At 53.8% G+C, this 13,442-nt stretch overlaps 1 protein-coding gene across 3 annotated transcripts in view; it reads left to right on the plus strand.

Annotated features, from left to right (window-relative positions):
* The first annotated feature begins 5,738 nt into the window (after positions 1 to 5,738).
* CXCL12 (C-X-C motif chemokine ligand 12) overlaps positions 5,739 to 13,442 on the plus strand; it is a 28,089-nt gene continuing 20,385 nt past the window's right edge. For all 3 annotated transcript variants that reach the window (XM_068548095.1, XM_068548097.1, XM_068548096.1), the window contains exons 1-3: positions 5,739 to 5,853; positions 9,863 to 9,980; positions 12,156 to 12,242. In XM_068548095.1, coding sequence (XP_068404196.1) covers positions 5,793 to 5,853; positions 9,863 to 9,980; positions 12,156 to 12,242 — 266 coding nt within the window. In that variant the 5' untranslated portion in view covers positions 5,739 to 5,792. The remainder of the gene's footprint in view (positions 5,854 to 9,862; positions 9,981 to 12,155; positions 12,243 to 13,442) is intronic.

Consider the following 13,442-nt stretch of genomic DNA (forward strand, 5'->3'; position numbering starts at 1 on the left):
GGACCTGACTTTGCACTTGGCTTTGAAAGCCTCTCTGGGCAGCCTCCGTGTACGGTCTTGTCCAGCACATCTGTGAAGAAAGACTTCAGACTCTGGCCACAGGGATGCAAGGTGGAGGAAAACGTACAAGTCCCTCCTCTGAACAGGGAGGGCCAGTGGGGCTGGGATCCTGACTTCTCTGACTAGGGGACCAGCTGTGCAGGCAGTAGGCCCAGCTCTTCCTCCATGACCCACAGCAGTGCTTGACCTCTTTCTATATCTGAGAATCCCTCCAGATAGGATACTGCTCATGTGATGCTCATTCCTGGCAAGACGGCTTCTCCTCCTCCCCCATACACAGCCCAGGCCTCCTAAACAGACAGAAAGGGTGTCAGTAGCTGGACTTCACATACATCTGCTCAGACCAGAGGAAGAGGAGGGCTGGTGATGCTGGAGAGAAGAAGCCTGGATCTCCTTGCCTTAGGCATGACCAGGACTATTTCTGGAAGGTCAGGATTGGGGCTAGTGTGTCATTAAACTGTTCATAGCAAAAAGGAGAATAAAAAAGATCATTCCCATACTGCTTTAATGCACCACTTGCCAGCATAATAAGACTCTGTTGTAGTAAAATTCAAGAAATTCTCTCACTGAGAAAGTGGGTGATTTCAGAACTTACCTTCCCAATGCCCTTCCCACCCTCTGCCCACAGGTCCTGAAGTTGCAGGCAGGGAGCCCACAGAGAGGGGCCCCATTGTGTCGCGAAGAGTGTAAGACCCTGGGGTCGGGTTATCAGACTCAACAAATAAAAATCCTGCACACCTGGTTAAACTTGAATTTCAGATGAACAACGATTAATTCCTTCTAGTGTAACTATGTCCCATGCAATATTTGGAACATATTTATACTAAAAAAAGAAAGACACATTTATCTGAAATTCACATTTAACTGGGTGTCCTCTAGTTTACGTGGCAAATCTACTCTTCTATCCTTCACCAGGAACAGCCCTACTCCACAGGCAGGCTGAGCTGGTTTAAATCCCCGCTCTGCCAAAGAGTAGCCATGTAATCTTAGTTCCCAAATCTGGGGAATGGGGTTAACACTGAACCCGCCTCGCAGGTAGATGTGGGGATAAAGGAGGCAAAAGGTATACAACACGGAGTAACTCCTGTGTAAATGTTAATTATCCCCCAGGGCACACACTTCCTGTCACCCAGGGGTTTATGGTAGGGGCTGGTGTATACTCCAGCTCCAGAAACTATGATGAAGTTCCAGGTGCCGAGACCAGTCTGCCCAGAGGCAAGGGTACTAAGAGAGAGGGGTAGGGTTAGGATTGGCAGAGCAAATTTGGACCTGCCTCCACTGATTTTGGCGATGGGGTGCAGGCAGAGTTGCATTGGTGTGTGGGAGCTGGTGTGCAGGCTGGGGCACGAGGATGTCCCAGAAAATACCACCCCTGCTTTAGGAGTGTCCATATCAAGGGAGAGTCTTTGGGTACAGCCACCTTACACAGAAGATCTGGCTTGTTGGACGTGCACCGTCACCTAGGGTGAGCCCTGCCTGCATGTGTGTCCCAAAGCCAGCCAGGACCCAGCACAGAGCGAGCCCCATGCAGGAGCCCTGCCTCAGCTTCCCTGGGTCCTTCCCTCCAGGATGAACTGGGGCTCTTGGAACTGGCTCTTGAGGCCAATTTGGGATCCAGTCAATGAAAACATAGTCAGCCTGACAGATGCTAAGCCCGGGCCCTGGGAACAGGACTCCAAGAGGTTCCCTAGACACCTGCCACGGAAGTGACCTCCATCCCCGCACACACTGATGTTCCAGAATCCAGAGACGCTGGTCCAGAGAGTTGTGCCTTTGTCCTTGGCCAGCTCTGCCATGTTGGCCAAGGCCTTGAACTGCTCTGAACTTCAGGCTCCTGTCTTCAAAGCTGAGATATTAGGGCTTATTCTGTTGGTGTCATCTTTGTAAGAACCAAATGTGACGAATTCAGAGACAGCAAACTGAAGCCCTGTGTAAATATCTTCCTGAGGGCCTTCTCTGTGCCAAGTGCTTTCACACTTAGTAAATCCGAAGGCCAACCCTGAGAGATAATATACCCATTCCACAGATGATAGCATCGAGGTTCTGAGGTTTTGTCTTTCTCATGGGCCTCCTGGTTCCCAGGGTAGGACATATACCAGTGAACCCCGATGCGAGATGTCAAAGGTGGGAGAGCAGGGGTGGGTGGGGTGTAGCCCCTCCAGGCCCACACTCAAGGCTGTATGAAAGAAGCCTCATGATTGGGGTGGGAGGGTCATGGGTATCCAGGGTTGGGGGTTGGGATCTCATGTATCCCCACACTCTTCCTAGGACCTGAGCACTCCTGGGTGAGCATTCTCTGGCCTCATCTGGATGGCAAGAGTGAAGATGCCATATCTCCCTTGTATTATTTTGTTTTACCACTTTGAGACCAAATGGTTCGTTTACAAAAGGGGGAGTGTCAAGCAATTTAAAAATGTTCTTTACTTATTTTCAAACTTCAGATCTTTTTGTACCACTGTCTGATTTTTTGCTATCTCCCCAACCACCTATACTATTGCATGCTTTGTTAGTTTAGATCTACTTATTTTTTAAAACTTAAATCATGAAATCAGTCTTGAGCAATATCTGAAATGTCTGCTTTAATGTGCTAGTTATTTTTTATTACTTTAAAAAATAAGTTTATAAATCTATGTTGTTTAAAATAATGTTTTCAGAGTACCACCTGAAGTCATCTTGTTGGTTTCACACTGGGAAACAACGATTGGGTGCAAACTTTCAACCCTGTACTAAGGTCCTTCTCTGAAAGCGCAGTCACTGAACTCTGAAGGTGTGAAGAGCCTAGGCTGGGCAGAGGGCTGTGGGCAGGCACCTGGACTGGCACTAGGGGTCTAGAGACCATAACACAAAATCGAGCCTTGGAGATGCACCTGTCTGTTAACCCAACAGCCGGACCCCTGCCTCCCTCTCACCTTGAACTCCTCATGACTGAGGTGTCCCTGAGGAGCTGCAGCTCTGAGTGCTGAGTGTGGGAGAAATCTGCAACATCTCACAGGGAAGGTGGCATTGCTTTGGGCCTTGACAGGGAACTGAGTTTCCTGGCAGAGAAAGAAAGGTGGAGCCTTTTAAGCAGAGATAGTGCCATAAACAAAGGACAGAGGAGAAAGGGTAGTGGGCCCTGCTACCCTGAATTTGGGAGGCACCCCTGTGACAGAGCACAGAGCCCAGGTTAAAAAGGCACAGTCTGGTCCCCGGAGTGTTGACTTGTGCAGAGTTTTAAATTTAAGTAGCTTGCCAACTTATAAACTGTGGACAGTTAACAGATCCTTGGCTTCCCTATTTAAAATCCTAACTCACTCCCCTTCCTTCTGGTCCATTTTCTTGAAGCACTTAATGACCTTCCATAGTTTATGTGCTTAATTCCTTATGTATAGTGCCATTTTCTTTTCCCCCATCCCCCAGAATGTACACTCCAGGAGGAAAGGGGTTTGGGTTGTTTCGTCCGTTTGTTTGTGCTTCCTTTACTGAAGTATTTCAAACACTTATCCCATGTCTGGAACATAACAGGTGCTCAATAAGAATTTTACTGAATTAATGGAGGAAGGGATGGCACTGATGGGTCCCACACTAATGTCTGTCCTGGGGTTGCAGGGCGCGGCCAGACACAAGGCCCTGGTTTCCCTTCAGCCCACGCGGGTCCCTCCCAGTGGCTCCCTCAGGCTGTGGGAGCAACAACCGATTTGTGACCAAAAGCAAACAAGCGAGAGGCTTTGACATTGGCTTTGGCCGGACTTGCAGGTAAGGCTCCACAAGCGCGGCTGTCGCCGGGCTCTGGCCTCTGTGGTGTGGCCCTAAGTCCCGGCCACCCGATATATGACTGAACCTTGCAGCTTCACCCGTCTGTGCAGTGATCTGGGGCGGGCCCGAGTCTTGGTCCACTCGGACCGCAGGGGCGCGGGGGAGGAGGGGGAAGGGGGGAAATGAGAGACTTCGCCACCAGAGGGCGCCCGAGCTCAGCCGCCGCTCGCCAGCTTGTCAGCAGCGGGCTAGGGCTCCAACTGGAAGATTTCCTGCCCCAGGTCTCCCCGAGAGGAGGTGGAGACCGGGGGATGCCGGAGGACCGTCTTATCCATTGGATTGTTAGTTCTTTAAGGGCAGGGACCAAGTCAGTGGGATTCCCGGCTCTACACCCAGCACTCAGAAGCAGGCTCGGCCCGGAGTGAATGAATGAATGAATGAATGAATGAATACAGGTTCACAGAGCACCTAATTGGGCGCGAAAGCAGTTTGGAAAAAACAAAACAAAACGAAAAATGCAAAAGACACCCATCCCCACGGCCGGAATCCCGGGGCTCTCGCAGCTTCCTGCTGATTGCCCCTTCCCTTGGCCCCCAGTTGGAGCAGCTGAGCCCAGGCCGGGAGGGCCCTGCCCACTCCCCCAAGGCCAGAGATCCGGGACTCCAGAGACTTGTCCCCACCGAACACGCCTTGAATGGACGCGGGGACAGAATCCACTCCATTGTCAGGTTATGAGGGAAAGACCAGAGGGAGGTGGCCGGAGAGGCTTGTGACCACTAGCGAGGCTCAAAAGGGCACTCTTCTCACCCCTACGCCTCCCACACCGCCTGCTTGCAACCCTGTGCTCTGCTGGGGCCATCTCAGGTGTCCAGGTTAGGGTGCGGCAACCTGCCAGGAGGGCTGGACACCGCCGAGAGACGACCCCGTGGGTGTAGTTCTCTGGACCAGAAAGACGAGGAGCACCCTCCTGGATGTGGGGGGAGAGGGGAGTTCTTTCATCACTTCGGGTGGCGCAGGGCATCCTTTGGGGAGAGGGAGAAAATAACTGAAGTGTAAACAACTATTTCTACCTTCCATTTCTTGAGTACAGACTATGTGTCAGACGCAGTGCTGAGCACTTCGTGGTGGTTGGGAGGGGAGTCTCAAGTCAAATCCCACAGTTCCCCTCCGCGGGGTGGGAACTGGGTTTATTCCATTTCACAGTGGAAAGAGCAGAGGTGCAAAGGGCTAAGTAAATTCACGTTTACTAAGAGCCTCCGGGGCGAACTGCCATTATTTCCTTTTGGTGGCAGAGCACTCTGTTTTAGAGCTTCAATTTCACAGTTGAGGAAACTGAGGCTCGGCTAATAAGTTATAGCTTTGGCTTGGAATCAGAGTCGCTCTGCCTGCAAAGACTAGTCTGTTTCCCTTAGTCCCAGCTTTCCCCACCGCTGAGCAGCGAGCTGAAGCCGGTGGTCACCTCCAGGTCCTACACTCCCCAAAAAGGACCCTCTTAGCTACCCGGGACGCCGCTGGCCTAGCTGGTCCTCACCTCTAGGACCGACCTGTTTGTTTTTCCTTGGTTCGCATTCTGTTCCCGCCTCTGGGACTCAATCTTTCCATCTGCATAATGGGAGCAGTAACCAGTCCCATCCGCGACCCTCACTGAGCGGCTGGCTTCCTCGGTGCAGGTTAGGCCTACAAAGCAGGGCCCAGCGCAACCGAGAGGTCAAAGGCTGGGGCGCACCGCAGTCCCAGGAGCATCCCGGGCGCGGAGCAGGGGTGGGAGAGAGGGGACAGGGGGAGCGGCCGCGTGGGAGGGGACTCTGGTCAGAGCCCCGGGCCGCAGGCAGAATTCGGCTCCAGGCCCGCCCCTTGCCGCGCGCCCGCCCCGCCCCACCCCGCCCCGCTTTCGCCTCTAAAGTGCTGGGCGCGCGCCTCCTGCTGCCGCACTTTCACTCTCCGCAGTCGCATCCCCTCCGCGTCCTGCCTCCGTCCGCCCGCCGCCCGCTCTTGCCATGGATGCCAAGATCGTCGCTGTGCTGGCCCTCGTGCTGGCTGCGCTGTGCCTCAGCGACGGTGAGTGCGCCCGGAGACGGAGGCGTGGGCAGGCGCCAGGCTCTTGACTCCGTGCGGGGCCACGGCTCCTCTGCCCCGGCCCGCGCCGTCCCGAGCGAACCTAATCCGCGCCTCTTTGCACCCGGGAGGTCGAGGCAGCCCACCTCGCGGGGCGCGCTCCCTCGGCGTGCGGCGTTTGAGGTCCCCAGCGTAGCGCCCCCCGCGCTGAGGCTCGCACTCCGCTGCCGAGCTCGGGTTCCGGGACGCGTGAGCTGCCGCCAGACCTCTGGCGGGCTGCAGAGCGAGGTCGGGCGGCAGAGCGAGGTCGGGCAGGATAACTGGGTGCGAGCGCGCCCAGGGCGCTTTCGGAGCCGGCGCGGGAGGGCGCGGAGGTGTGGAGCCGAGTCGGGAGCCGCGGGTCCCTGGCCCTTGACCATCCACCTCCCAGCTAGTGCCTTCCCGCGGCCCAGCTCGGTTTCCAGAGTAGAATGGGCTCCTGGCTCCGTGCGGGGCCACGGCTGCTCTGCCCCGGCCCGCGCCAAGGCGATCTGCGGTTCCTGTTGGAGAGAGCGCTTTGCAAAGCCCGTCTGGCATCGCGACTTGCTTGTGGTGGCAATGCGATCGGGTGCAGCTGCGAGGCGTCCCTCGCAGTCTTATCGTTCCGAGCAGCTGTCGGGTTTGCGGCGAACGCCTGGCTGCGCTTCTGTACCGCAACGCGGTCCGCAGCGCCGCGGCGAAGCTGGAAGCGCATCCAGACAGTGCCTTCCCTGCCTCTTCCTGGGGTCACCTAGGAGAGGCCCTGGGGCGATCCGGGTCATGCATGCGCCTGCCCAGCCCCCAAAACACACCTGCAGGCTGGCGCCTTTGTCGCCAGACGGGCGAGCAGTACTCTATCTCGGAGTGAGCGCTGCAGCAAAGTTGAATCGCCAAGGCTTTAGGCCGTGGGGAAAGGTGGTGTACCGTTTCACTGAGAGGGAGAGAGCTTTTTTCCTTTTGAGGCTTAAGCGAAATCTCACTGTCCTGTTACAGGACACCACTGCTGCAAACCAAAATAAACTGTTGCCTCTGAACACACAAAATAAACCATGTCAGCATGGTCAGGCCATGCTGAGCTTTCTTGGCTGCGAAGTTTCCAACAAATCGCGCAGAGGGTTGAAGGACACTGTGCTCGGTGCAGCTGAGGTCTGTGCAGGGCCCCAGGCCCTGGAGCAGTCTGCTAGGTGCCGGCTGAAGACCACTGCTGCATTCTCGCTGGCCGGTGGCTGACCACCTGGGAAGTGTTCTTTAAAAGTGTGGCATGTTGCTGGTCAGAGCCGCAGAGAGACTGGCACCAAAGGGAAGTCAGAATTTTTCTGTAAGCTGAAAAAGTAACCTAGCCTGTGTCTTTACACTGACACTGACACCCCCAACGCAGGTCATGGAGGACACACCGGTTTGGGTATTAACAACTGAGTGGTTTGGTGAGAGTAGAGGTGTCATCATCCAGCTGTGGGAATGGTGCTTCTTCTAGCTGCCCCCTCCCCTGGGGAACTGCAGAAGTGACTAGAATGCAAGGACCCAGGTCCTTGAGTCCTGGGCACAGCTGACCTGGGGGGAGCACAGAAGGAGTGGGGGCCTCATCCACAGACTCCTCCTGACTCCGGGAAGGGTTGGTTGCTTGCCTATCTGAGTTGCCCTCTTGGCAGCCAAGTGGCCAAGTCAGGGTCCTGGGCTCCCGCTTGGTCGGGCTCTCCTCGCACGCATAGGCCAGAATGCACTTTTTGACCACCTGGAGCCTGTGTACCCATGCTGGGTCCCCTTGTTCAGGCTCTGACTCTGGCTCCTGCCCTCCCTCCATTGACTAACCTCAGCCAAGCAGCTGGGCCCCCGGCTGCCCTGCGCTTCTAGGGGTTAAAGCCAGGGTGGGCCCCATTCCCAGGCCTGGCTGGAGGGGCTGGCTTGGGGGCTCTTGTCTCTGCATTAGAGTGGAAGGACTGCTCCGGAGCGGAGCCAAGTTCACCAGAAGCCAAGTTCCCCCGAACCCTGCGTAACATCTGGACCAGTCAGGCCTCTTGCCTGTACACGGACCCATATGCAAAACAGTTGGAAAAGTTAGTAATATTGACAAAAAGCTGGCAGGAAGGTCACCAGGTGGACACAGCACCTAGCTCTCTTGGTAAGAACACTTGGGGCTCTGTCACTTTAAAAAACCTGTTGAAATTCTCCACTTGACAGGCAGGCAACTGGGTCCTGGGAGCAGGAATAAAAATTGCCTTGGAAGGAAATGGATAATCCCAGGAGGTGGAGAGGGGAGAGGAGAAAAAGAGAAAGCTTGTGTTCTGAGCTCAGAACGGGCTCTGATTTCTGGCCTGATCGCCACTGCTTGGCTAACGGACTCAGAACAGCATCTCAGGGACACGGGGGAGGAGCAGCCCCCATCTTGCACAGCGCTGCCCCGAGCAGCTGTCATACTGTGCACCTTCCAGTTTGCTGCTCTGGGGTTGGGACCAGTCCTGACTCACCAGTGGGCCCCACATGCCGGTTCTGCTCAGCTCTGAAGGACCCCTGAGAATTTCAGGGGAACCTGGAGGCAGGACACTCGGAGGGGAGCCTTTGGCTCTTCCTTTACCCTGGCCACCCAGCCCCCAGCTGCAGGCCACTTTCCCAGGTGATCTGGTTACAGGGCCATACAGACTTCTGCAGGGACCCGGTGCACTTGCTAAAAGCCAGGCCCAGCAGCGACTTTCTGGACTTAGCCCAGGTGTAAACCTGAAGCCTGCTCCAGGCTCTCCAGTGCCACGAGTCACTGAGAGCCTTGAAGCCAGGCTTTCTTCTTCCTGGTTTTCAGGGAGTCGAGTTTGGTCTTGGGGGGCCAGGTGGTCTGCCTTCCCCCTGACTTGTTGGCCATGCCACCTCTCGACGGAATTCAGCCTTTAGAAAAAAAATGAAGTCCCTCACTCACGAGCTTCCCCAGCTCTCTTGCCCCAAATATGGAACTTCAGAACCACCAGGAGGCCTCTGGGAGCTCTGTAAACAAGCAAACTTTTTTTTTTTTTAATCTCTGGACTAAATATTCTCAGACGTACATTTAATCCCTGATGAAAGGATGCACAAATTCAAATAATTTGGGGTATTAAGTAGGGCTTGGCTAAAATCTGCAGAAAACGCGTACACATACGCGCGCGCGCGCGCGCACACACACACACACACACACACAAATGTCAATACCCACCCCCCACCCCCCGGGGCTTGCAATTCTAGACTTCCAGGGTGAGCTGTGGGTTCTGCAGGAGCCCTTTGCTAATTTACACTAATGAGTGTCAAGTATGGCATTTTGCAAATTGGTCAACTGGCAAACAAAGATGTAATACAACCCAGGAGGCTCGAGCATCCCTGCACAGGCAATGAAAGCCACGTTTGCCTCCAGCCCTGGAAGTGCAGGGGAAAAGATGGGCCCTTGCCTGCCCTCTGGGGACGCCCAGGTAGGAAGCCAGTGGGATTCTTTTGCGGTTGCCTTAGCTTAAGGTAAATGTGAGGACAGAGAAGACTGCAGGTGGGGGAGGGGAGCATTCCCAGGGCAGCTGCAGTGGCTCCTGGGAGAGAGCAAGCCTGGAGCCTCCTTCTTCCCCCTCCCTGTTCCCTGGATCGGGAAGTCTTTCTCAGTTGGCCCTGGAGGAGTTTATTTTGCAAAGGATAACTAGGAACCTCAGTACCTTGGACTGAAACAGTTCTCTCCTGTGATTAATGTCCTTTATCTTGAGACACCCGAGCAGGGGCCTTCCGATTTTAGCTTCCCTACCCTCCTAGGGTCCAGCTCTCCTCAGGTCCTTCTGGCCTCTTGCCCTGTAGAAGCTGAGCCTCAGCCCACTCAGAGCTCCCTGTGCTGCCCAAGGGAAAGGTCTCTGCCAGGATGCACCCATGACTCCTCCCATCGTTCCCCATCCTACCCTCATTCCACCATCTGATCACTCGGCTGCAGACTCAGACACACTTGTATCCCCAAGGCCTGGCAGGATAATAACAAGCTGCTTTGTTCTCATTACCTCTCTAGGGAAACCGGTCAGCCTGAGCTACAGATGCCCTTGCCGATTCTTTGAGAGCCACGTCGCCAGAGCCAATGTCAAGCATCTCAAAATCCTCAACACTCCGAATTGTGCCCTTCAGATTGTGTAAGTCCGAACATCATCCTCCAGGGATGTTACATTTGATGGGCATAGTAACACCCAATGCGCAGACTTGTTAAAGCTAGAGAAATGACACATGCCGAGTGTCCAGGCTCGAACCTGGCATAATTAGAGGCAGCTGACAGTACCACCAGGCAGGGGTTTCAAAAGCTGCTCTCACCCTTGGTGCCCTAACCCTTGGTGCTGTGCTCACTCACAGAGGGCCCTTGCCTCTTCTTTCCAAGCTTCCTCCCTTTAGTGCAAGAGATGGGAGCACATTCAGATGCACCCTTAGACTGGAGAAAGATGGGATTCACCAAAGTTTCTTTCTGCTGAACTACAGTAAATTAGCCAGCCCCTTGCTGGTAATAGTTCTGCCAATTTCAGGGCTTTGGTGCCCTAATTTAATCCTTTATCACATAGCACAAACTCACAAGACTCAAATTCAGTTGAAGTCATCGTTAAACTGTTCGGTGAAACTCAAAATTACCAGCTCACTTAACTGCATTTTCTGAAAGCCAACACACAAGGTTTTAGTTTTGCTGGTGTTGATGGCAGCTGCTAACATTTGATTTCATCCATGTGGCAAACGAGACATACCAAAATCACACATACATGAGACGCTAAGATCCCTCCTGGAGAGCAGGAAGCTGAGCCAAGTCCAGAAAGAAAGCCACACGTGGCCGTCCATTGCTCGGCCCTCCAGGGCCCGTGTGTCCCCATGCCGCTCACAGCGAGCTTGGCCGTGTGTCTAGATGTCGGGGAGTTGAGGCTCGGGGTCTCCCGGGCAGAGCTCACCTCCTGAAAAGTCCCAGCACTAAAAGCAGGACGGGGACACAGCAGTTGGAGCAAAAGCTACACCCACCTGACGACTTTCCACCCAACACCAACTGGTTTTAGGCTTGAGTTTTCTTTTTCTCTAGCCTTTGCTGCCTTGAATGTGTTTGTCATTTACAATATGCTTTAGGGCACTAGAAGACGAATTTTGTTTTTCCATTTTCTTTGCTTGTAATAAAATACTCTCTTTTGAGTAGTATTTAATCAGATAATGAATTCAGCGAGGATGGGCCCACTTTGTGGTGCAGACTCTGTGGGTTCCCTTGCCTCGAGGTTGAAGAAGCCAGATAGAATCCTCAGGTATTTCGGGGCAAACACATTAATAAACAGCAATCCCCAGAATTGGACCTGGATCCGCCTTGCTCCGAGCCAGGCCCTCTGCACAGCTCGTTGACTCAACAGGCAGGCTGTGTGAAGACTCCTGGTGTCCACGAGCCTCTGTGCTGGCCGCACGGGTCCTCCTAGACCCCAAGTGGCTGGGCGGTGGTGTCCTCGGGCTGCTTGAGATTACCTGGTACCCAGGGGCTTTATGGAGAGGGTTCCAGAGATAAGTCCAGGTCCTCTTCCAGGAGTCTTCAGGGAGGGAGGCTCTGAGTAAAGGTGAGAATTGGGAGGAAGGTGCAGTACGAACTTTCAAAGAACAAATGAGACCATGAACATTCAGTGAACTTGTAAAATCTCTCTGGAAACCATTTTCTGGCAAACTACCTACCCTACCTCTCCCCTGCCCTCTCCACCTCCCGCCACTGTACTCTCACCTCTCCCCATCCCCCAGACTATGCGGTACCTCTTTGTAGGTCTCCTGCCTCTAGGCTTATTCTTAAGTCTGTCTTCCATGTACTATCAAGATGGTCCATCAAAAGAAAAATCTGCTTCTGCCACCCCGCAAGTTCCCGTCATAAACAAAATTGCAGATGTAGCCCCACTGCTTTGCCCCTTACATCTGGCCGCGGGCTTCTTGAGTGTCCTGTCTCCCAAATTCCTCACATCCTCTCTGCACTGTTACCCCTTTGGGCTATTAGCTCTTGCTTTTCCTTCCCCCTTTACTTCACTTGCCCAGCTCCTACTTATCCTAAAAAAGCCACCTCAAATGTTCCCTGTGTGAATTCTCCCTGGACTCCTTAAAGACTTTTCTTCACTCCCCGGTGTCTCTGGGGTAAAACTTGCAGCACGGCTAGCGCTGTCTCCCCAGCACACCTGGGGTTCCTCCCGAGCCTGAGCCTGCCAAGCGGGGCACCCCGCTCCAGTTGGGTCCTAACCTGGGTGTCGGATGAGCAGATGTCCAGGCCACAGCCATGTTCCCTTCCGATCAGCTGCACACTGTCGCCTCTTCTGTTTTGGCAGGGCAAGGCTGAAGAACAACAATAGACAAGTGTGCATCGACCCGAAATTGAAGTGGATTCAGGAATACCTGGAGAAAGCCTTAAACAAGTAAGCACAACAACCAAAAAGGACTTTCCACTAGATCCACTTGAGGAAAGCTAAACCCGTGTGAGATGAAAGGGCAAAGGTGTGTGGGGGAGGAAGGCCTGAATGGTGAGGACCAGGTGTGCCTGGGGGGCAGCGCATTGACCTGGGCACGGGCGAGAGGTTTGTCCAGCATGTAGACAACTGCATTTATAGCCTACGGTACAATATCGCAGCGTGTGTTCATATGTGCCCCGTACCTTTCACGTTGGCTGTTTTATAACTGGGGTTTTTCTAAGAAATTGTATCATCCCAATAGCATTTCCCACCAGTCGGTTCCCTCATCATCGTCACAATCATCATCATTCTCATTACCCTTTTTTAAATCGATGATTACTTCAAGCTTTGTATTTGGTTTGTTTTGGAGATTCTCCTTTTCTCCCCCGGGAAGTCTGAGCACAGTCAGGTGATGGCCAAGCAGGGAGCTCAGATAAGCATCCTTCCTCCAGACGCTGAGGCTCGGAGGAAGGCAGTGGGCGACTCCTGCAGGGGGTGCCCCTCCTGAAATGACAACCCACATGCTGACCAGTGCTAGGCAGCGGCCACTACCTTCACCTCCTCTTTCAAGCTCAGTGATTGGATGGGTGGGCTCCATGTAGAACCGCCATCACTGGGGATTGTGCTCAGAGACCCTCTCCGGGTCACTCCCGGCCTCTCCCTGCCTCCCGGAATATGCTTTCATCTCGCTTCTGCTTCTCATTTCTGTACGCACCCAGCTGGAGGAGGGTGACCGCAGGGGCTCCCACCCTGTGGCCCCCTCCTCCCTTTGCCCGCCCCTCCTCTGCAGGCCCTCTGTGAGATCCTTCTCTGGCCTCCTCCAGAATGGGGCTGGCCCTCTGCTGGGGGTATGAGATCACGTCTCCTCCTTCCCATGAAAGACGGTCTTTGCAGAATCAAATGCAGTTTTCAATCTGAGAGCTTGCTTTGAGGAATTTGGTTTCTGTGATTGCCTCTGAAACCTATGTATGCCATGGAGGCTCTACAAACTCTGAGGTTTCTGAAATCAGAAGTGAAAAAATAGATGAATCAATGAGCCTCTTGCCACTAACCCCTCCTCCTGAAGCCACAAGATGGTTTCAGGTTCCAATCAGAAATGTTGGCAAGATGAAATCCCCTGCATAAATGTGATCCACAGATGGGCCTGGTGGTATTTGTAACTTTTTG

The sequence above is a fragment of the Eschrichtius robustus genome, chromosome 7 (genome assembly GCF_028021215.1).
Source record: "Eschrichtius robustus isolate mEscRob2 chromosome 7, mEscRob2.pri, whole genome shotgun sequence".
Lineage (NCBI taxonomy): Eukaryota > Metazoa > Chordata > Mammalia > Artiodactyla > Eschrichtiidae > Eschrichtius > Eschrichtius robustus.